Source organism: Amblyomma americanum, chromosome 7 (assembly GCF_052857255.1).
Source record: "Amblyomma americanum isolate KBUSLIRL-KWMA chromosome 7, ASM5285725v1, whole genome shotgun sequence".
NCBI classification, from domain to species: Eukaryota; Metazoa; Arthropoda; class Arachnida; order Ixodida; family Ixodidae; genus Amblyomma; species Amblyomma americanum.
The window spans coordinates 130,252,188-130,277,160 of record NC_135503.1 but is presented as its reverse complement, the minus strand read 5'-3'; the positions used below and the strand labels follow the sequence as shown (position 1 = coordinate 130,277,160).

At 49.3% G+C, this 24,973-nt stretch overlaps 1 protein-coding gene across 1 annotated transcript in view; it reads left to right on the top strand.

Moving 5' to 3' along the window:
- Positions 1 to 24,165, top strand: part of LOC144097462 (uncharacterized) — a 55,433-nt gene extending 31,268 nt beyond the window's left edge. Inside the window, exons 3-5 of the mRNA XM_077630187.1 lie at positions 19,315 to 19,402; positions 20,921 to 21,114; positions 23,907 to 24,165. Coding sequence (XP_077486313.1) covers positions 19,315 to 19,402; positions 20,921 to 21,114; positions 23,907 to 24,038 — 414 coding nt within the window. The 3' untranslated portion in view covers positions 24,039 to 24,165. The remainder of the gene's footprint in view (positions 1 to 19,314; positions 19,403 to 20,920; positions 21,115 to 23,906) is intronic.
- The last annotated feature ends 808 nt before the right edge of the window (positions 24,166 to 24,973 follow it).

Below are 24,973 nucleotides of genomic sequence, written 5' to 3'. Positions count from 1 at the left end.
GAAATTTTTAACAGGCGCAGGCGAATACCACTTGGCCACCTAATTATACGTGCAGCAATTATAGTCGCCCCGTAGGATTCGTTTGCTCGTCTTGCGCACCATTAGAAAGTGAAAACGTACAATAAAAATTCGGTGCATGGTATAAAACCTTGCATACGAGGGTTCGATCTCGGCTGCGGTGGTCGAATTTCGATGGAGGCGAAATTCTTGAGGCCCGTGTACTGTGCGATGTCAGTGCACGTTAAAGAACCTCAAGTAGTCGAAATTCCCGGAGCCCTTCACTAAGGCGTATCTCATAGCCTGAGTCGCTTTGGGACGTTAAACCACCTTAACCCAAACATAATTGGGTCCCAAACGCACGTCGCGGTATGCGAAAATTATCCTGCCACCCGTGACAGCACTACCCATGCTCGCGTACAAAACGGTGCGCACGCATTTGCATTTAGGTTAGGCCATATATATCTGAGTGGTTCGCTGCCACACACATAAAAAACGCGTAATGTATAACTATAGCGGAAACATGGTACACGATCGAGCTAACGCTTGCGAACTTAATTTGCAACGGGCGTCAGATATGCGACGCTGAGATATTCGCAGTGCACCAGCACGCGACTGCAACTGCATTATAAAGCCCGACAAAGGCATATACAGCTGAAAAACAGGCTGCGGTTCCCTACAGAAATCTGAACCAGTAGACAGAATGAGAGTCATACACCATGAAACGTACAAAACAATTAGGAAACCAATAACCTATCAGATTAGTGACAGCTATGGGTCTGTGAGCGTACAGGTCTTATGGGCCTGTTGGGTCTTATGGGCCAATGCACTATTTGGCCAATAATACCAATATTCCAGCAAGCCTAAAAGACCAGTACACTGAAACAAAAATAACTGTCAATAATCTTATAGGCTATTATTACCTATGGGTTTTTTTGCAAGGGTCCTCAATCCTGGCCAGCGTGTCACAGTTGTCATTGCCGCCAAAGATGTGCAAATGTGACCTAATGAACACGAATCCGATGTCTGCAATGCAGCGCCAAAGTGCGCTAACTGTGAACAGGTCCGCTCCGCGTATTGTAGGTGAATGAATGAATGATGATGAATTTTTATGGCTCAAGGGCGTATGAGGCTAAAGAGCGCCATGACACAAGCTTGTTTCTTCTACTGAAGGTGGGGTCAAAGACCCATTTCCCAAGCATTTCTCCCTAAAGAAGCCGAGCCCCAGGCGGAGGAAAGCTTGTACCCATTGTATCACCGGTGTGGACTCTGCAGCACTGGGCATCGAACCCCGAACCTCCCGCATGCGAGGCGGATGCTCAACCACTACGCCCCCGCTGCGATGCGTATTGCAGTTCTTGCCCATCCTGGAGGAAAGAAAAGAACAACAAATATGTTCCCTGGATTTGTGCAAATTGTTTCCACGCTTCCAGGAATGTCGTTTACTTTGGATTTAATAGTTAATTACATAATTTTCTTACCCGTTCTGGAAAAACAAAACAAAGTTATATAATTAACTATTAAAACTAAACGAAACATAAGATTCCAGGAAGCGTGGAAACAATTTGCAGAAATACAGAGAATATTATTGTTCATAGCAAGAACGAAATTCGCCGATGTGGAGCGACGGGGCGGGCCACATGTCGCGAAATAGTAGCGCGTTCCCGACTTTCCGAAGGGGAACGCTATCGCGTGCAGGTTCAAACAATGGATGGATGGAAAACATTATTAAACAAGCGAGTTTGGAGCGTGCAAGGTCTAAGCGCCACCGCACAGCCCTCACGTTACGCGTATTTGTCCAAGCCACGTACGGCCATGGCACTGGCACCCCGGTTCACACAGCGAAGTTGCGTGTCCGGGTCCTGCGACGCAAGGAGGGCCTCCCATTCCTCCCATGTACCGATGGCGGGCTGTCCCTGCGGGGGAGGATCGGCAGGGCAGCTGAAGAGGATGTGGTCCAGGGTGGCGTGCGGAGCTCCGCAAAGAGTGCACTCTGGGGAAACATGGCGGAAGTAGGAGAGACGCTGAGGGGTAGGAAGAGTTCGGGTCTGGAGTCGCCTCCAGAGGATTTGTTGGGAGTGGGATAGGCGGGGGTGGGGAGGGGGATAGAGTCGATGGGCAAGGCGTGCTTGTTGAGTTAGTTCTGAAAACGTGTGTGCCCGCTCCCTCGAGAAATCCCGACTGGGGTCGCCATTTGCCCGGCAAATAAGTCCTCGGGCTATGTTATCGGCGGCCTCATTTCCAGGATTGCCAGAGTGAGCCGGCACCCACACGAGCTCAATACGCCTATCGGGATTTAGGGTGCACATTTTCAATATCTGCCACGCGGGGGGATGGACGCGTCCGCGGGCGAAGTTAAGAACGGCTGTTTTGGAATCTTTATGTATATAAGCCGCATCGGTTTGGGCAATGGCTATTGCTATAGCTGCTTCCTCTGCTTCTTCCGGGGTACAAGGGGGGTCTATGAAATGGGTAAATGGGGGGGCTGCTGGATGGTAAGCCACAGCTACTGAACGGTCTGGACCACACGCGGCGTCCACCCAGCGCACATCCTCTGAAGTGCCATATTCTTTATGGAGAGCTTTGGCTCGCGCGACGCGGCGGGATTGATGGTATTCAGGGTGGACATTCTTAGGAAGGGGTTTCAGGATAAGCGCGGTGTGTATGGCGCGACGGAGAGAGATGAAGTCTGTCGTGTGTGCCGGTATGCGAATTCCCAGAGAATCCAGTATATATCGTCCGGTTTCAGTGCCAGCCAGACGAAGGTACTGTGTGTAGCGATGTGCATCTATAAGTTCTTGTATAGTGTTGTGCATTCCTAATTTGAAGAGCGTGTCCGTGCTAGTGCTATTTGGTAGGTTTAGCGCTGCTTTGGTAGCCATGCGGATTAGAGCATTGATCTTGTCTTTATCCGCACAGGAGAGGTTCAGGTAAGGAGTCGCGTAAAGAATGCGGCTAAGCACAAAGGCATGCAGCACCTTGAGATTGTCTGCTTCGTCTAGACCGGCTCGTGAATGTGAAACCCTTCTAAGAAGATGGATGACGGAGTAAGTGGACTGTTTTAGTGCTTTCAGGGTAACGTTGTTTTCCCCCGTGTCCTGTAAATGCAGGCCAAGAATGCGGAGGGTAGGTGTTTGTGGTATGGGAGTGTCATGCAGGTAGATCGTGATGGGGAAGGTAGGGACGCGCCGCGGGCGGATTATGAGGAGTGCTGACTTTGTGGGGGAGCATTCAAGCCCAATGTTTGCCGCGTGAGTAGCTATAGTTGTGGCGGCTTCCTGAAGGGTCGATTCTATGTCGCCATCCGAGCCGTATGTGGTCCAAACCGTTATATCATCCGCCTAAAGTGTGTGTCCTAAGTGCGGAATGCGGCTGAGAGCCTTGGCCAGGGGGATGAGGGTGAGGTTGAACAGGAAGAGAGATAACACCGCTCCTTGCGGGGTACCAACATTACCAAGTGTGAAGGGGGGGGGGGTCTCTATATCACCTATATGCAGTGAGGCTGTGCGACCGTTTAAGAAGGCCCGAACATAGTTGTAGGTCTTAGGCCCCAACTGCAGCTCTTGGATGCCCTGCAGGATGGCGCTGTGCGTAACTTTGTCCAATGCTTTCGTGAGATCGACTGCCAGGATTGCTCTGGTGTGATGTAACATGTCATTGAGGATAGCGTGTGAAATCTGCAGTAGGGCGTCCTGTGCCGAGAGGTGGGCTTGAAATCCTACCATAGTATGGGGATATAGTCCATGGGATTCCATGTGTTGCGTGCGACGGGTGAGGATGACATGCTCAAATAGTTTGCCCAAGCACGAAGTCAGCGAAATGGGACGGAGGTTTTGGGCGTTAATGGGCTTATGTGGTTTAGGAATGAAAATTATTTTCCCGTGCTTCCATTCAGCGGGTAGCGCCCCCATTTCCCAGCACTCATTGAAGTAGTCGGTGAGAAGGGAAATTGAACGGTCATCTAGATTTCTGAGCATGATATTTGTGAATTGGTCTTCCCCAGGGGTTGAGTTTCGGAGCTTGATAAGGGCTGCTCTGACTTCAACCTCCATAATGGGGGCGTCGAGGGAGGGTTGATCGGGGCCTACATAGTCGGGATATGATACAGCTTGGCCCACAGTGGTATAAGTTGATTGTAGTTGGCGTAACAGTGCTTGATGATTTTGACGATTTTTATGGGTAAGTCTTTTGAGTGTAAGCCGTGTTTGCTTTTTAGATTCAGTGGGGTCTATCATATGCCGTAGAAGATGCCAGGCCCTGGTGGAGGAGAGATTACCGCGTAATCCGTCACATAATTGGTGCCAGTCAGATTTACTGAGTGCGGCACTGTGCTCTTCTATTTGTTTCTGTAGTTGCGCTAATTTTAGCTTAAGTTTCCGATTTTGCTTCTGGGTTTTCCAGCGTGTCAGGATACTGTTCTGAGCTTGGAGTAGGTGCGCTAAGCGACTGTCTGCAACGGGAGTCTCGGGGGTGGCGTCTAATGTTTGCGTGAATACCTGGACATCGTGTTTAAGCTCTCATCCATGTGTGGAGGTTAAATGGGGATTCTAATGTTTTGGCCTCTCTGTGCTTCCGAAGATTATCCCAGCTGGTTATTCGGACACGGTAGTTTTTAGCTTTTTGGCGAAATCAAGCTGTATAGTTATGATATAGTGATCGCTGCCCAGGGCCTCATTTGTGTTTGTCCACACCGGTGTGAGAAGTTTGCTACCAAAAGTAAGATCTGGGCTTGTGTCGGCAGTGACACTATTACCGATTCTTGTAGGTGTGCTCAAACAAGAGAACAAAAATCACACAAAACAAAACGAAGCCGTATCTATAATTTAAAGGAAAGGGGGCCAATAAGAAACGGAAACGAAAACAAGAAAAACACACACTCAACACGCGTACAACTCTACAAAACAAAGGAGAGAGTTCACCTAGTATTGAGCTTGCCAAGCGAAGCGGGGATGCCTTATAGACAGTATGGAACACTGGTTGATGAGTTGCGACGTGTCGCTTGCGTTGCGTCGCCGGAAGCGGCGAAAAAGAGCCAGGTGGTATTAGGAGCGGGGAAAATTGCTGGAAGGCGCCGGTGGCCTTCAGTCAACAGCCCGAAGAACTTGGCAGCAGCAGAAAGAACAGACAAGACCCGTCGACGGCGGCCCGAAACGCCAGAGGCTTAAAGCAGGCTATCCATGGGTGCCTTAGGCAGCACGGACCCTCATTCCATCGGCTGCCACCTCCACGCTTGCATGGAAATCATGACGCTTGCGTCGGTGATCCCAGGGAGGTCCACGGCGGCACGGGCCCAAAGTCCGACAGTTGCCACCTCCACACTTGAATGACCCGATCTCCGCCCCGCTGTCCTCCTTTACACCTCGGTTTTCTGACATGTCAGCTTGCCGCTCCTTGTGCTCGCCACGCTCTTTGTCGCCGTCGCCTCGCACACACCCTTCGCACGCGCACACGAACAACGCTGGGCTGGCAGGCGCAGCGCTCCGCTGTCCGACGCACCACTGTCGATGCACCGCGTTCAAAAATCCTCCGAGGACCTTTTGTGCACCTCACAGCACCACACCAGGTTTCAGCATGTGGCCAGGACACACATACAGTGAACTGAGGCAGGGCCATCCGCGCCCCTGGTAGGCGCAGCGAAGGCTGCCCTACCAACCTCTAAAAAATGCCTGCCGGTCTCTGGGTCAGCCGCCCGCAAGGGTGCCCCCAGTCGGGAGATGCCTACCAACAGTACACCCGTGGGTTCTCCGCGGCACTCCAAAAACACCGAGCTCACCTCTGCTGCACCGGCAGAGGAGCTCTCTTGGGCGAAGAAAGGGAAAAGTCCCAATAAGTGTCCCTAAAAAACAGGGTCCTAAGTTTTAGAAATGAATCCCCAAATAATCATAATGACATTGCTAATACAATGGAATTGCATGGGATTATTAATAAAATAAGTGATATGAAAGACGTGATAGCCACGTTCTCACCTGTGACCTTATGTATTCAAGAATCAAACTTAAGTCCCCATAACATAAATGTACTCAAGAACCATATAGTATTTCACCGCCACTTAGAAAACGCAAGCCGGCTCTCAGGTTGCGTTGCCATGACATCCCAGCTCGTGAGCTGATACTAAAGACTAAATTTCGAGCTCTTGCAGCCACTGTGCTTACACACAAAACAATAACCATGTGTTCTATATATATCTTGACCCTTATCGCACAGTAACAATACATGAATTAAAAGATCGTTTAGAGCAGCTACCAGAGACTTATCCGGTAGTGGTGATTTAATGCAAATTCCTCCTTCTGAGGGATTAAAAAATGGACACCCAAGGTGGTGGTGGTGGTGGTGCAAACTTTATTAGACGCATGGAAGTTTATTACGTGCAGGTCATTTGGCCCCCGCACGGCCTCACTGCACTGAAACGAACATTCAGGTCCCGGAGGCTCATGACGCTGGCAGCCCGGACTGTGACGATGGCTTGCTTGGCCGGGTCCTCGGAGCGCAGTAGGGTCTCCCAACCCTCCAAAGTGGTAAGGTGCTCCAGGCCCCGCAGGGGAGGATTCGCCGAGCAGAAGAAAAGAATATGATCGAGAGTGGCTTTGGGGTGGTGGCAGATGGTACAGCAGAGGTTTATGTAGATGTGATGATAGCGCGAGCGTATATAAGGGGAGGGTAAGGTGCGTGTTTGGAGCCGCCTACAGTGTCTGGTGATAATTGTCGAGAGAGGAAGGGTGTGGGGGTATGCTGACGCTCGGCTTTGCAGGCCTGCGTCAGTTCACTGAAGGAATGCAAGCGCTTCCGTGAGAACCCAAGATCGGAGGCCGCTGGTGCGCTGTCGAGAGAACCTTGGTCTAAAGCGTTGGCAGCCTCGTTTCTGGGATTCCCTTAGTGGGCATGCACCCATAAGAGCTCCCTGTGGCGGGACGGGTGTGGGACGAGGGAGTTCAGTATGTGAAATGCAGGGACGTGAACTCCCCCACGGGCGAAATTTAGTATGGCAGTTTTAGAGTTAGAGACTGATAGTATATTGCCGCCAGGTGTCCTCGGGCGGCGCCTTGAGGATAAAGAAGTGACTCTCGCGTGCTCTTTGCACCTGGGACACTGCTTGATTCCTTGCGGCCTGTGTCTAGCCTTTTTGATTCTCCGACCCATTTGTGACATTTTGTGGTGGAGGTGCTGGGTAAATCGCTCTGGAATATGTTGCACACCCCTCCGAACACCGAGGACCCTAGCCCTCTTCCTGTCGACACGCCAGTGCGCAGGGTCAGCAGCCGAAATCTTGGACTGCCCCCTAAGCATAGGGTATTGGAGACGACAACCTCGCTGCCTGGGCGACTGCCTCCTGTGCTCAGGCCATGCGACTCTACCTCGGCGCCTACCCCTCAACAATCATCCAAGGCGCCGCGTACTACACCCTCCAGAACCCACGGCTACCAAAGTCCTTTCACGGGACTCAACTGGAGGACGTGGAAGATTGGCTCCTAGTGTGAACGTGTCGCCGCATTTAACCAATGGGATGACGCCGCCAAGCTGAGGAACATTTTCTTCAGCTTGGAGGACGGTGCTCGTGCATGTTACGAAAACCGCGAGGACACTCTTTCATCATGGCCTGAGTTCCGACGTCAACTGCTCGCCGCGTATGTCAGCGCTGATTGTTGGGAGCGAGCTGAACGAGCCTTGGAGTCCCGTATGCAAATTCCCAACGAAACAGTTACCATGTACGTCGAAGACATGACGCGGCTCTTCCGACGGGCTGACCGAGCCATGTCGGAGGCCAAAAAGTTGCGCCACCTAATACGCGGTGTTTAAGAACAGCTTTTCGTCGGCCTCATGCTCAGCAACCCCCAGCACATTTTCCGAGTATCTAGCGGAGGCAGTCACGATGGAGGAGGTCCACCGGCAGCGTTCCACAGCGTACGGCCGGCCAGTCCTTGCTGCTTCTGTTACGGGGTCCCTCCCGGTTTTCGACAGCAATACCGAATTTCTCCGCGACATCATCCGCGCTGTTGTCCGTGAGGAGCTAGAGAAGATTTGTGGTACGTCGTAGCCAGCGGCCAGCTCCCTTATGAGCGTTATGCGCGAATAGGTGTAGCATGCTATCAGGCCTCCGTTGCTACACGCCGAACGACAGCCTACGCAGACACTACTGCCGCCCGACATACGCTGAAGCTCTGCGGCGCCCTGCCCCAAATACACCGGCATTTCCACCGCCAAACCAGACAGACTACTGCCGCCGGACCTACGCTGACGCGCTTCTACGCCCTGCCCCAAATCCAGCGGCAGTTTTTCCCAACCATCACGACGTCCTGCTACCCTTCGTGCAGCCAGGGCAGCATCGCATCCCGAGTGATCGAGAATCCGTGCGCAGAGCGGACGTCTGGCATGGCCCCGACCGCCGGCGTTTGTGCTTCCACTGTGGGGCGCCCGGTCACCTGTTCCGCCGGAGAGCCCATATCGAGAGCTTGTCCTGCAGAGTTTTTCCTTCGATGCGCCAAGGCCCCGATTTGGCCAACGGCCCCGTCAGATTGAAGAGTACCTGACCCAGCAATCTCAGTGGTCCATGGCGCGCCGTCAGTCCCGATCACCGTCACCTCGCTGTCCATTGTTTTCACCGAATGCGCAGAACTCCTCGCGAGCGACAGCGGACCGCTCGCCCAGCCTCGCCGGGAAAACTGAGGACAGCGACCTCCGGGGGCGTGGTCGCTGGATATCGACGCTGTAAAGACCCCCTGACAATGAAGACGACGCAGACATCCGATGATAGAGCTTTGACGACGTCGACGACAGCAGTTGAACTAAAGGACCGCTTCTCTCTCGATATACCCGTGCTTCTCGATGGTCACAGCATTAGCGCGTTGGTGGACACAGGACCAGAGTTTTCAATTATCGGTGGCAAATTGGCAGCGCTTCTAAAGAAAGTTACAACTTCTTGCTCTGGCGTGCAGATCCGTACGGCGGGAGGGGGGCGCATATTATTACTCTGCTTGGACAGTGCACGGCTAGGGTCCAGATCAGCGACTCGACGTTCATAGTTAGCTGCCGGTGCTCCGCGACTGTTCTCGTGACCTGATTTTGGGCGTAGATTTTCTCCGTGAGAATGCTGCTGTTATTGAATTGCGGCACAGAACCGTTATGCTTTCGACAGCGAAAGCCGACAACACCTCCGAAGTTCGGCAACGCAGCTCCAAACCACATATACGGGAGAAATACAAGTACTGGCGCCACACTAACAATTACTTTATTCTTCTCTCACCAACGCATATACATTTATCCACACTTACGCAAGCTAACAAAAATTCCAGTCATGCAAGATTACTGCGAATGATGCGAGCACAAAAACTTCAATTCGGCGGTAGAAACTGATAAGGAAGTATCCCTAACACATCCTTAAGCCTTTTTCTTAATATTGAATGCTTCGAGAGCCAGCCGTGCGTGTTCGTTTCTGCTCCGGCCCAGAATCGCCGTCTCATCGAATCGCGGTGCACAACTGCTGCAGTTAATAATGTGTGACACAAGATGTGCACCTTTGTCATTTTTGTTCCTCACATTTAGCGCACGCTCCCTGAGTCGCTAATTTATGTAGCGCTCTGTTTGCCCGATGTACATCTTTCCACACGAGAGTGGGAAAGCATACACGACTCCGATGGAGCAAGGGACAAAGGTTGTCCCATGTCTGGTTTGGCAGCCATGCCTTCCATCACCGCACGAGTGGGAACACAGCATAGAAAGCTTGTTCGGCGCAGAAAACGCCAGAGGGATCCCATGCCTGCTAGCCACTCTCTTGAGTTGGTGGGAGACCATATGTATGTAAGGCATCACCACAGGCCTTTATGTTTGATATTCGAACACCCTCTTTTTTGGCGCTCTGCATTTTTTGTTTCCAAATCAGCGCCTCAGCCACAGCTGCTAAAAGCCGGCGCACCTGATTATCAAAACTTTCTTACAATTTATGCGCACGCGATTTTTGCGAATAGTTTGCGCACATCGTTCTTCTGTATCACCATGCACCAACAGAAGTGCTGTTAATGCAGCTCCGCCCTTCTTATTTCCACCTAAAGTGTCTTGATCTCGCCGCGCTCCAGTGTTTTTGCAAGCGTCGAATGCGATGATAGGCTACGTGATGGATCTGCAGTCGCCGAGGACAACCTTTCCTTGCTGCTGGCACATGGCATTTGCGCGGCCCGAAGTGTTCTCCACCTCCGTAACGGTAGGTCAGAACTCCTTATTACTAATTTTACGAGAGAACCTCGTCACCTTTACCGAGCTACTGCTGTCACGTGCGCCGACCAAATGGCCGATGTTACTGAGTACTTTGCGTCCGAGGCCATGGACCGTCAGGACACGTCCCTAGATCGCATCGATATTAGCTCCGGGCTCTCAGCAACTCAAAAGCGCGACCTCTGCGCCCTACTGCTCCAGTACAAAATCCGCTTCGCATCCTCGTCGAAAGTGCAGCAAACGACGATCACGAAGCATCGGATCATCACTTCCGATGACGCTCGCCCCATACGACAGCAGCCGTACCGCATTTCCCCGAAGGAACGCGAGGCTATCCAAACGCAGGTGAAGGAGATGCTTACAGACGACATTATTCAGCCCTCGACATAGAGTCAGTGGTCGTCGCCCGTCGTGCTTGTTAAGGAGAAGGATGAGACACTGCGCTTTTGCGAGGATTACCGTAAGCGGAACGCCATAACGAAAAAAAGACATCTATCCGCTGCCCCGCATCGACAACTCGCTCGACAAACATCACCTCGCCAAGTATTTTTCGTCGACCCACCCAAAGACCTGATATTGGCAGATTGACGTTGATGAACGTGACCGCGAAAAAACTGCCTTATCACACCTGACGCCCTATATGAATTTTAAGGTGTTGCCCTTGGGCCTTTGCTCTCCGCCAGCGACGTTTCAGCGCATAGTGGATACTGTCCTGGCTGGCCTGAAATGGCAAACCTGTTTAGTTTACCCAGATGACGTGGTGGTGTTCTCGGAAATCTTCGACCAACTCCCAGAACGCCTGCGGACCGGGTTGGATGCCCTGTGGTTGGCCGATTTGACACTTATACCCCATAAATGCCACTTTGGCTACAAAGAGCTCAAGTATCTCGGCCATGTTGTGAGCGCTGATTGCATACGACCCGATCCCGAGAAAGCTGCCGCCGTAGCCAAGTTTACCCGTCCTACTACAAAGAAAACGCCCAAGCGCTTCTTTTCTTTGTGCGCCTGCTACCGCCGTTTTATCGCCGACTTCTCCAAGAACTCTGAACCCCTCACCCGTTTAACACGTGACGATACACCGTTCGTCTGAAGTGCCGAGCAGCAGGCTGGTTTCACAGAGCTACGCCAACGGCTGCACACTACCCCTGTGCTGGCTCACATCGATGAGGAGGCTGCTACCGAGATACACACCGACGCTAGCAACATCGGGCTTGGTGCCGTCCTCGTTCAACATCAAGAAAGTGTGGAACGTGTGATCGCGCATGCGAGTCGCACACTCTCGCGCACCGAAATCAACTACTCCCCCTCGGAAAAGGAGTGCCTAGCTGTCGTCTGGGGAACGATGAAATTTCAGCCTTATATCCCTGGTCGCCATTTTAAAGTGGTAACAGACTGCCATTCCTTGTGCTGCTTACTAATCTCCGGGACCCGTCAGGCCGCGTAGCATGCTTGAGCTTTCGCCTTCAAGGAATTTGATTACACAATTGCCTATAAGTCCGGACGTAAACACGAAGATGCCGACCGACACGCTCTCACGCGCACCCATTGAGCAATCTGATGACAGCGCAGAGGATGACAATCGTTTCCTAGGTGTGATCAGCATTTCGGACATAGTGGCAAAGCAGCGTGCTGACGCTGACCTGCGGTCTGTCATGGATCACCTGGAAAGTCATGCTTCCAACGTACCTTGACACTTTTCCCGCCACTTGTCCTCTTTTTGCATTCGAAATGGCGCACTGTTCAAAAAACTCCAGCAATGGTGACCGGCCCTACCTCCTAGTCGTGCCATCAGACCTCCGCGACGACATTCTTTCGGCGTGTCATAATGAGCCGACCTCGGGCCACTTGGGATTTGCAGGCACAGCTCGCTCAAGTGCGTCAGGGCTATTATTGGCCTAAACTTGCAAAGACCATCCACCGCTACGTCAGAGGTTGCCGTGAGTGCCAGCGTCGTAAGTCACCACCACTCAAGCACGCAGGTGGGCTCTAACCAATTGCTCCACCTCGCACACCTTTCGACCAAGTCGTCATTGATCTTCTGGGCCCATTTTCTTCGTTGTCTTCTGGCAATAAGTGGATTATAGTTGCGACTGATTATTTGACGCGCTATGCGGAAACCCAAGCGGTGCCGCGCAGTACATCCTCTGAAATCGCACGATTCTTCATACACCACATCGTTTTACGACATGGCGCCCCGTCCTCCATCATCACCGATAGGGCCACCGCGTTTCCAGCGTAGCTCATGAACAAGGTGTTCCACCTGACTCGCACGAACCAACGCAAGACTACTGCATACCACCCGCAGTCACACGGGATCACGGAGCGCCTCAACAAAACCTTAGCAGACATGCTCACAATGTACGTCGACGTACAGCACAAGACTTGGGATGAGATCCTCTTATATGTGACGTTTGCCTACGACACGGAGATTCAGGAAATGACTCGATTTACGCCGTTTCACCTCGTCTACGGGCGTGATGTCCGAATGGTGCTCGACGCCATGCTTCCGAGCCGCCCTGACGGTCAGGCGCTCATGCCAGACGCCGAGGAATTTACCCGACACACAGAGGAAGCCCGCTAACTGCCACGTATGCACATCCGCCGGTAGCAGGCAACGAATGCAGAACGATACAACCAACGACATCGCCACGTCGAGTACCACCCCGACGACAAAGTGTGGGTATGGACTTCGGTATATCCGCTACTTTGGAACCTACACAGTGCTGCGCCGCATCACGGATGTGACGTATGAAGTCCTCCCCGATGGCACTCTGCCCAGTTCGCGCCGACGACCGCAGCCTGAGGTCGTGCACGTACTGCGTATGAAGCCGTACTGTACGCAGTAACGGGCACCTCGTTCGTTCCAAGTGAGCCCACGTTTTTGCTTCCTTTTTTGGATGGGCAGGGGAAATAATGCCGCCAGGTGTGCCCGGGCGGCGCCTTGAGGACAAAGTGAGACTCGCGTGCTCTTTAAAGCTGAGACACTGCTTGATTCCTTGAGGCCTGTGTCTAGCTTTTTTTTATTTTGAAACCTCTTTGTGACAATATATATACCGGCCCTCCGTGCGCGTGACGGCTAGGGCAATACCAGCTTCTCCAGCCTCCTCCGAAGTGGCTGAGGGGGATATGTGAAGGGTGGCAATCGGTTGTAGGGAGGGGTTCGTGATGGCTACAACCGCGTCCTCGCCGCCCGTGCATGCGGCATCCAACCACACGGCATCCGGTTCCATGCCATAGTGTTTGTGGAGCGCCCGTGAGCGGGCTCTGCGGAAGAGTTCGTGGTAGGTGGTGTGCATGTTTTTAAGCAGAGGTTTAATTAGTAGTTCGCGGTGAATGTGCTGGGGTCCGGGAGCTGTGCGGGATCCGTGGCTGGTATCCTGATACCGAGGGTGTGTAGGATGTGTCTGCTGGTGGTGGTTAAATTTTCGCGAGACTTATGTATTGTGTATGTCGGTGGGCCTCGATAAACTCACTTATCGTGTTGTGTAGGCCTAGCTTGAGGAGTTTTTTGGATGAGGTATTTAGGGGTAGGTGTTGTGCTGTCTTAAGTGCTGTTCGAATCGTAGCATCTAGGGTGGAGATTTCTGTGCCCTGGAGTTTCAGATAGAGGAGCGTGAAGGAAAAGAGGCTGAGGACGAAGGCATTAATGAGACGACATAGGCCATGCTCCTTGATGCCCCGGTGGTGTTCAGAAACTCGGCCCAGTAGCTGGAGAGTGTGTATCTCTGGAATGTACCGGTTTTCCAGTGTCACGGTTATGGGGGCTGCGGGGCAGTGTCTGGTTGTGGGGCGGAGAATGAGGAGCTGCGCCTTCTCCGGAGAGCATGAGAGTCCGATACTCCGCGCATGTGTTTAGGTGAGGGTTAGCTGCCGACTGCAGAGTAGTCTTTAATGCAACGGCATTGAACCCAATGAACGCCGGTGGCCTATTCCTTCAGCGCGAATTTTCTTACAAAACATTGTTAACGCAATGCAAGCGGATAACACCTCTTTGTCACTACTGCCAGCCACATATCTCAAAGCGTGATTGAGGTGTTGAGGGAGCCAGTTATGCGCTATTCCTTTCCTCAAAATCAACAGAGCCTAAAACTTTAATGCAACGCCATTGAACCCAATGAACGCCGATTGACTATTGTTCAGAGCGACATTTCTGCCAAAACACTGTCAACGCAATGCAATCGGTGCACACCTTTCTGTCACTACTGCCAGCCATGTAGCTCAAAGCATGATTGAGGTGTCTGGGGAGCCAGTTATGCACGTTTCCTTTAATTTCCGTTTGTGACTTTTGCGCACAGATTAAAATTGATGAAGATAACTGCGTGCAATGCACTGTGCGAGAGGGTGTTGCAGTTTAACACAAGGCGTGATCGGTTGCGGCGATAGCGTACTGCTCTCGTGCAGTGGGCAGTGAAGCTGATCTGTTTGCACTGCCATGGGCTCGAAACCAAGGGGCGGCAATATATATTTTGTTTCTTCAGGTATCTGAAAGGGTTTAGACAAACCACGCCTTTTTCTGGATTGTGAAATAGTAGTTTCGCACTATAAGCTGCATTTGGCAACACAGGGCAATGCCCGCGGCGTCCTTTATAACTCCGGTGGCCATTTGCAACAGTAAACCAACACAGCTGTTTATTGTTTTACTATATTAAACAAGCCACACATAAAAATTCGCGAGCTTATTTTTTTTCCCCTTTGATTAGCTTGTTTTGGTAACAAGAAGAGTTTCGCCAGTGGACTACTTTTTTTTTTGTCGTGGAGGAATTCTGAGTGTCTGTCCTGAATGTAGGCGGAGCCTCGCTACAGACTTAAGTTGTATCCGACTAGTAAATATCAGTCATGTTCAGCGAATCATAATGTGATATTATCTTTCTTGCATTATTACAATCTCAGGTATTTCAAAAACTCCCCGCTGTGCTGGCGATTTGGATCTGTCGTATGAATACTTAGTTCTGAGCGGGCTAGTGCGGCACACTCTGGGGCAGAAGTAAGCTGGTGCGAAGAAATGCGTGGTGGCGATGATGAATGTGGATCATTTAAAGGGCGTGTCTTTTTTCGTGATGGGAAAGGATTTTCCGTGCTGCGAGCCCTGGATGGCTGCCTTCGAGAGAATTTTATGGTATCATGAAATCACAATATTTCGCTGCAGTATTTTTTAACATCCTGAACAGAGAAGAGAATAATGAGACTGGCGTGCTTATTAGATAGCGGCCCAACCTAGTGCAGCCCAGGTTGGAAAATAATTGCACAATGTGGTGTTTGGCATCCTGAAGCGACGCATGGGCTATAAGGGGCGCCATACAGGAGGGCTTCGGATTGATTTAGGCATCCTGGGGCAATTACTGAGCGCTAACATCGCAGAGTACACAAGCACCTTTTGTGCTTCGCCTTCATCAAAGAATTGCGACCGCAGCGTCCGGAACTGGAACTGGGTCCTCCGGCTTAGTAACCGAACGGCATAACCATCGAGCCAGCGCACAGCATCCTTTCCAAGTTTCTTTAATCTACAAGAAACAATCTGGTGCAAGGCAAATTTACCTTCTGTTCCTCGCAGTGAGCCCTGCTAACCTACATAAACTGGGGCTAGGTTGCTTTTAGTCAACAAGGTTCGCTATGGGCAATAGAAGTGAAAGGTGCCTTTCTTGTTTTTTAGTCTGCGCTAAAGTTTTCATTTTGTAGTGTAGGATGTGGAGATCAAGAAATAAAATGTTTGGAACAAGATATCGATGTGCTGGATATGCTTTTTTATATAATAGCCAAATCATGTCATAGAAATTAATTCGAAACTACCCTTTTGATACAGTCGAACCTTGTTATAACGAAGCGGTTTATAAACAAATAATGGATATAACAAACGAATGATAATTCCCCTTGGAAGCTCGGTTAACACGGGCAATAACGAAGCTGCGGCTATAACGAAGTGATCGCTGGACCTCTTAAACTTAGTTATTACGAGGTTTAACTGTATCATTTCTCTGTAACATTTTCGTTGCTTTTTTGAAAGTCCAAATAAATTATTGCAAAATGTCTCGAGATTCTCGCTCATTCATGTCAATGTGGAATTGGCTCATTTTGAACAGCCCAAATATACCTTCTCGTATTTGTTAGGAGCCTATTAGAAGAGTTTTTCGCCTTAGCTTAATGGTGAGAACAGTACGCGAGCTTCGTGCGAGCGGAGGTGTGCAGAACTTGTCTTAAAATTTGCATGTAAAGCTGTTCGAACCAAGCTTCTAAAAGCAAGTAGCGCGTTGCTTACTTATGCCGCCGACATTACATTGTTCAGAGACATGTTGCGCAAGTCAGAGGAAATTTTTGTATGGTCTCGTTAGGTTGCGTGATTACGCTTAGGTACGCAAATTCTAATCTTCTTATTTGATGGCGCTGCAAGTTTTTTTAAAAGGATCCAAAGCTTGTTCAGAAGCGCCCTAGCTGTCTACCTCATTTCGTCAAGTTGCCGCTTGAGTAATTCTTCCTGCAGTGCTGACTTTCTGCATTATTTGCTTTGTAACTGCCATTGACTTTTATTGCTCTTGTAGACTTAACGCGATCTGCCGAGGGTCGTACAATAGCGGGTGGCGTAATTGGAAACACCAATGAAGAAAGTCACAGCACGACTGGATTCACAATTTTCTCACAGCTCGCTCTCTGTTCACCGTAATAGGCGGACTTCCTTCAAATTCTACTTCCGTCTCCTCCGGAGTACCACAGGGGTCTGTGTTGGGTCCGCTTCTCTTCTTAATATTTATTAACGACCTCCCACACAACATCTCATCCACCATCCGTCTTTTCGCAGATGACTGCCTTATCTACCGCCGTATAAACACTAAAGACGATCAAGCTGCCCTCCAAAACGATCTGAAGCTCATCGAAAATTGGTGCTCTTTGTGGATGATGGAACTGAACATTAGGAAGTGCAGTTTTATGCAAATTTCTCGGAAACGCTCCAATTTACCTTAACCTTACTCTTTATTTTCTGAGGACCTATTGCAAGTTGAATCTTATCGTTACCTTGGCATCACAATCAATAGCAAATTAACTTGGGTTGATCATATTACAAAAATCACGGCCGACGCTTCACGGACACTTGGTTTTATTAGAAGATCACTTCCCTCTTCCCCCGCTAACATACGTAAACTGGCATATGAAACTTTTGTCCGCAGTAGGCTGGAGTATGCATCCGCGATCTGGAGTCCTCATCAGTCCTACCTAATTAACATGCTCGAAGCCGTCCAGAACCGTGCAGCACGCTTCATATCATCAACATACGACTTTCATTCCAGCGTAAGTTCCATTAAATCATCACTTGACCTCACTTTCTTAGCTCTCAGACGAAAAGTTGCGCGCCTTTGCTTGTTCCATAAGTTATACTTCAATTTCCCCTATCTCCGTGGTTCCCTCATATCTCCTTCCTTTCGTACATCGCGCCGCATTTTTAATTCAAATGGCGTCCAACGACTTCATGGCTCCACCAATGCTTTCAACAAGTCCTTCTTTCCGACCGCAATTGAAGAATGGAACCTTCTGCCCGACTCACTAACAAATGTGCACGATGCGACAAGGTTTAAGGCGATGTTGTTAGATCACCTGGGTTGACATGTTTTTTTCCCTAACCTCTCGCCGACGTGTGTGGTGCTTGTGGCCTAAGGCATTTTTTACATGCACCGTTCTAACTATTCGCGTTCCTTGCTTCTCTTTATGTTCCTATATTGCATTGTTATATTTTTGTGACCTTTGTTTTTCCACATCAACCTTGTATACGCTCCCCCCTTATGTAATACCCCGACAGGGGCCTTTAAGGGACAATAAATGATGATGATGATGATGATGATGATTACCACTGATTAACACCGGATTCAGTGACAGCTGTTAAGGTATTTGTACTTTATGATAACTTGTTGTAGTGATTATAAGAGCGACCTTATGTAATTCTAGGGCGCTCTTTTTACAGGTTTCCACACATGGTCATTTTTCATTTGTCTGCTCTCTAGTCTGCTGTTCCAGAAGCACAGCGTGGCCGATGGACTTCTCCTCGGTCGGTAAATGTGTACGGACCCCCTGCACATTCCTTCCTCCTTGCACAGTGCATATGTCAACACACCCACTCGTTGCCCAGACGACGACATCTATTACGACGCGACATCCGGGAACGGGCACATAACAGCTGTCGCTGTAAAACATGAGCGATATATTTGCCTGGTCATTGTGCATTCGCTTTGTGTGGGAAAGGTGCCGAGTTCGGTTCCCAGTATCGTCAAGGACTCTCCAGATTTATAAAGGCCACAAGTGTCCCCGGGCCATATGCTCGGATTTCTCAGAGCTGAAACTCCTGGCAAAATGTGTCACAGTGAGAGAGCTGCCATTGATGGCTCTTTGCAATGCAGCGGCTTTCTTTACAGCGCATAACAAGTTCACTTTTTACGTCATCTTGCTGCGTCAAAATAGGTAGGATGTTTCTGGTTGAGTTGTTCTGGTTTTCAATATTTTTAATTCTCCTAAGTGACCTTGCGTAATTTATAGGACTTAAGCACGGTCTTTTACTCAGCCCAGTGCAATGCAAACATGCAGACTTACACAACGCGGCTTCCGAAGATACACAAGTGATCTGATGCACGCTCAACGTTCTACGCCATTTTTTAAACTTCGCCTAAAGTTAGGTGCAATGCTTGGTGGAGGCCGCCTGAGACTAAAACTTCATTTAGAACACAAATGACAAGGTGACCCCGAAAAGTGTTTGTGGAGGTAATCTGATGTATTCTCTCACCCAAGTGGCTGTATTTGTGTGCTTACAGTTTATTTATTGTTATATTGGGAACTTACATGTTGAAGTGAGGAGCTGTACTGCGACCTGTAGGTCCCGTTCGAGCTGAAGCCTCGCTGCCGTTTTGTCGGTACATATGTTCAGTAGTCCTAAAGGATGCTGTGGTGCGTCATTGCTTCCGGGGACACAGGATAATGCCTCTACTATGATATATGCCCACACAAGCGAAATGGCAGCTAGTCGTGTAATCCGACATGAAAGTTTGATTGTGCACCCCAAAAAAAATTTTCTCATACCACCAAGCTGCAAAAGGAGTAGTACTGCTGTGTTGGAATTATTTGTTGCCTGTTTCCCCACAGGCTGCCTCCCAGCAGTTCGAGGATGCTGAAGTTTGCGCCGAAGGAGGGGCTCTGTGTGACGCTCCCCTTGAGAGCTGTGCAATCATGGGTGAGTGATCGCCCAGGGAATTAAAATCGTTCATTCCCTTGTTTCGCATTTGCGAGAATCGATCGACAGGTTAATGAATCAGTCAGTACAACAGTCGTAATTATTAAATCAATAAATCAGTTGAAAAATCTCTCTAGGAATCACTCGATCGATCTATGTATCTGAAAGAGTCGATGGATCTGTAAATCGGTCAGCAGAAAAATTGGTTATGGCCTAGCTCTGTTAGGCCAGGACATACGTAGCGAAATCGTGGCGGTATCTTGTTCGTAAGTGTTAATATATGAATCCCGTGCAATCATTAGGTGAGTCGTCGGGGCCGAGTGGTAGCGCCTCCGCCTCAAACGCCAAAGGCCCTGGTTTGATTTTTTATTCAGTGAGTGTGCGGGAGATTCAGTGGCTACCGCCACCGACCACGTGGTTAGTCACGTGGTGCGGAGCAGCTGCCGGCGGCGCGGCGCCGTGGCTGTCACGTATTTGTCACGCGGTTGGTCACGTGGTACGGTGCGGCCACGGTGGGAATGCAAGCTCGGAGAAACTGCGAGTTCATGGCCGATGTATCTTTCCTAGAAAACTGTTAATTTATAAATAATCAGTAAGGCAATTTAGAAATAGATAAATTGATCCGACAATGTTTGGTCCCATGATGCGGCCCTAAACTGTTTGATTCGGTCGGTTTTACTGCCTCTCTCAGCCCTCGCCACCTATTCGTGATGAATGACCCTCCCGTTTGAAGACCCATGAAAGTTAAGTGACCCACCTAGTTCGCCACCAGGCTCAGATACAGGGAAGATATCGCTTGCTCGTGTTTCATTGGGAAAGTGGATAAAAGACTCAGCATGGTGCCTTGTAGTTGACTGGGCATACGGGGCAGAGAGTTTCTTGGAAAGCGCGAATATTGGGCATATGGCCTGCAACGCCTACAACCGTAGCGGCAGAGTACAGGAATGTGAAAATGTGACAAATTTCTGAGATCGGCTTTGTGGCATACTGCATTAGCACCTTGTTTCAGACGTGGGGGACAAAACCCAAATAGCATTCGGTGCTTGCGACTTGTTCGCATGATCAGCAACTCCCCAGTGTACAATTTTCATTTACTGTTTAACTCAAAATAATCAGCATAATAATCGAGCCACCCCCCATACACTACAAACCTAGCGAGGGTATTCATCGCGGCAGGCACAGAACATCCTTACCGGATTGCGCTTAATGGCAGCAGCGCAGGTGAGGTACCGCGAAGCGCATGTGAACGATAATCATTTATCTGGTGGATGGACGGAGTGATGAACAGTCCTGTAAGGCAGGGGCACAGGGCAGCGCCCACTTGCAGTAGCCACCACAGCCCTGCATGGTTTATTTAATTCCTGTCCTGCGTTGCAACCAGCCGTCGTGAACATGAACGTGTCTGACTGTTCTTCAGGTTAGGCTTTACTAATAAATCATTCAGATCTCACTTTGAAGCGGGCTTGCCTTCGTACGAACTCGTCAATACAGCTTTTTTTCTCCTGCACATATGGCCAGCTGAGCAGCTGAGGGAGCACACCGTCTCCAAGTCGGGAGTCTCGACCCCAGCGGGACCGCCAGCTGAGGCGACAGTTGCGGGCTGGCAGTCGGCCGTGCCGCCGGAGCCAGCATCCAATGACAAGCACGTGCCGCCACCCCGGCTGGCAGCGACCGCAGCTGCCCAGCCAGCTCAGAGGGCCCCGGAGGTTTGGGTATGTGAACAATGTCTTTAGGGGGCCTCGCGTGGTTTTGTCAGGTTAATTTTTTTCGCTATGCCTTCTTTCAATATCATCATACTACACTCGGGGACAGCTTCGTGTGGCAGTGGACGCTATGAGCGTGCACCACTAGTTCACAGGCCTGTGCCTTTGGGCTGTGCCCACACGAGTACGGACAGTGGGCTTGTGGAAGCAAGTGTCTCAGGCTCGTAGCTACCACTGCGTAGCCACAGAAAGCTGTCCCAGAGTACAGAATGCATTTTCAGGCAAGGCTAGTGCGAACGAAAGAACATAAAATTCAATGAACATATTTGTAGTTTAGAAAAACAAAAATACAAAAATGGCCACTTCCATATCCTAGGTGCTCTTGATATGCTTTCTAGACTATAGTCCGCGGGGTTTACATGTTTTGAAAGCTGAAATTTCGCGAAATGGGGAGAATTGATGGGTGCAGACTATATATACGTGATGATTTTTTAAGATCATTTTAGCCAAAGAAGCCTAGAATGGCTGTCAGATAGGAAAATAAAGTCACATGACTGCGCCTGCAACTTTGTGCCGTGCTAAGTCACAACGTGACAATTAGCTTCGAGTGCTTGGATTTGTGAGCACATGCGCATAACCTCGGTTAATATAAATAAATGAATAAAGATCTGAACTCCTAAATTTAGAAGCAACACCAAGGGCGGCGCAGTCCTTGTACGGTTACGATGGCGTCTAGAATTTTTAAGAGACTTCACAGCAGCATTCAACCTCAGTGTAGTCGAACATGCGCAAGGACTAAAGTCAATGCGAGCAGCTGCGAAAGAAGTTGACTTCAATGATATAAGTACAGATGTGGACTGTAACAGAGATGTAGGATTCTGAAGACGATGAAGACCTTGATGAGTCACTTGTAAAATCCAACAGTCTTAGGTTTTTATTTTGAAAGCCCCTGAGGAAGTCATTTTGACAGGTTTTAAAACTGATTTCTAGTTGGTCTGATGAAAGACGCAGACTTTAACTGTTTGACAACGAAAGGTTTGTGCGCCTGTTGTACACTACTTTTGAAAAAATGTATGATAACCTTATTTTCAGCCAAAATTTCTTCCTGCGGACTATACACCAGGTACAGACTATCTAAGCAAAAACATTTTATTTTAAGCTGAAGTTTCCTTGCAGACTAGGTGCAAACTCTAGCCCCGAAAATGCGCTACTTAAAAGTAGCTATTGCGCGAAGTGAAACATGGGTGCGCTAGTGAAACACTGGGTGCAACTGCTGTAGAAATGCATATTTTTCTGACTGTTTGCGCTGTTGATTTTTTACTGAATACCGCAGCTTTTCTTTTAGATCTTTTTGGGTGCTCCTGTTGAAGCCGATGTATTATCTAGGCAGTCATCTTTGTTTCCCTCTTCTTCACCTTCGTATTTTTACAATCTCCATTAGACAACTTGCACAACCTGCACTCTTGCTTCATTGGATAACTTGCACAACGTGTACCCTTGCCTATGTGGTCATTTATGCGGTGTACGCTTACTAGGATGTGGGTGCTCTTTATTATCCAGCTGAGTTGAGTTAAATTGTTATTCATGGGAGTTCTGCAGTGCGGATGCAAAAGTATTTCTTCTAGTATGTTCCAAGCTACTCCTACAATGGATTAATTCCTACATTAGAAACCTTCCAGCGATACCAGCTTCGTGTTTTACCAGTTTTTTCCCTGAAAGCACACTTAACTACCCGTCTAGAAGGTGAGCTTGATACGAGTGCATTGTGAAACGGCGGCCGTACTTCTCAGAGTGCTGTCACTAATTGAACTAGATTTGCCGTATACTCTTTGGTGACATTGAGCAGTGTTGAGACAGCTAGCCCGTTTGCCATTAAAGTCCCCCCCCCCCCCCCACCTTTTTTTGCGCAATTACCCACTGCTGCCTTCGGGCATCTGGCATTGATGGGTATGATCAATTCATTGATGCCTGTAGTTTGAGCACTAAAAAGTATACCGCTGTGATTTGTGCGAGCAGCTGCCAAGAGTTTACCTTCGTATTCAGATTGTGGCCCAAATTTTAGTGTGGGTTGCTTGATGTGGTGCTGGGTCATTACTGCCTAATATGGAGGTGGGTTAATTGCAATGCACTCTCTTACTTGAACTTGAGGAATGCTACTGCAAATAAGCCAAGTATATGCTTGCTGAGCTTGTTTTCTGTGATTCAAATTATTTGATATCAAATGCTTTTTAAAGGCTACGGAATGGCACAGGGTACATGAGACGACAAAACAGTGTAATGAGAGCATTGTCTTACTTTGAGACATCCCATTGTGCTGATGAAATCCGGTCGTGACACTATTAACTAGCATACACAGCCAGTAGTTTTGCTACGATTTCATTGAAATAAAAAGTGGGTGGTTGGAAAACATGTCAACCAGTTTGCGTAGTTGAGAATATGTCAAGTTTTTCTTTTTGAGCTTCGTAGCAAACGAATTGACTGCAATTGGCAAAGTCAAAGGCAAATGTTCTGAGAAGCTTCAAGACAGCATGCCCATTTCTTCTTCACTGATCGTTCCAAGACGACCACTGCTTGCAACGACGTTTATTGTACTCCCAGCCATTAGGTCAAATACTCTTGCACTCGAGTGGCGACATGCTGTTGGTCCTGTCAGTGAGGATGGGACCTGTATGCAGTTCAAAACATCTCAGAATTTCTACCTTTAACTTGGTCAGCGGTGGTCAGTATGTTCACACTAGTTTGTGGTATTGCTTTGACGTATCAAATACCCTAAATCTGCACGCTTGGCCCTTCCTTTAAAGGCGGTTCCCGAGTGTGCCGAAGAAGATACGGTGGCTGCATTCCTGCTGGGCGAATGGACCAAGGTGGAGCGTGCCGGCCAGGGCAACTACTACGATCCTGCAAAGGTGCGCAGCGGTCGCCGAGGTGTCTGAGGGACTGCATCACTAATGGGCTCCGTTGCTCCACGTGGACTCACGACGGTCTTTTCCCCGCATAACCAATGCTCAAATGCTGTGCTGAGGAATTTTGCAACACTGCTGCACGCTCACACTTCATTACGGCTGACGTTCACACTCTTCTTAAAGACCTAGTTCTATCATCCAGTGTTTCATGACTTTTTGTTACTGAACCACCTGGTAAAGTTCTTCCATGAGCATCTGGGCGTGTCAAGATTTTAAAGAGCCTGAAAAACTCATGAAGCCTGTGCAACTAAGGAACATTTGAAACCTTGTGCGTTGTCTTCCCCTTTTCGAGGTGACTACGCTCTTATGCCGCCGTGGTGCTGGGTGCATCTCTGACTGTGTTCTGCCCTCCTGGTTCCAAGAATGTCCCATCCAAGAACCGCCAGCATTAATGGCTGACTCGCAAAGCCTTCACCTTGTCGCGTCAATCCACTGTGGTAACGCAGCAATTGCCAATTTGTACCTGGAATCCCGGAAACCTGGACTCCCGGACTGTGCATGATTTTTCTGAGAGCTTTTATCTTGAACATTTATCGCGATATTGTTTCTAGAAAAGATTTTCTTTTTACTTTTGGCAGATAGCCTACCGGCATGGCACACAAAATGCTTGTACAGTGGAATATCTGCATCTATGCTAGTCATGCAGTCTTGGTCTGTAATAGTCGTACTATCACTGCCAAGTCAGCTATTTTGGAGGAACCAAGAAACCAGCTCCAGCCTGGTGATCACTGTATTGGTGTCGCTTGTGAAGCCCAGATGACTGGTAGGTGGCAGGTCGCTGTGCACAGATACATTACACTGGGTGTAGTTTCTGGAATGAATTCCTCTTTTTCTTACCACATCAGTGCCTTATAGGAGGCAAACATTGTGCTCGATTTGTGCTATCTTGTCAACCTTTGACCTCC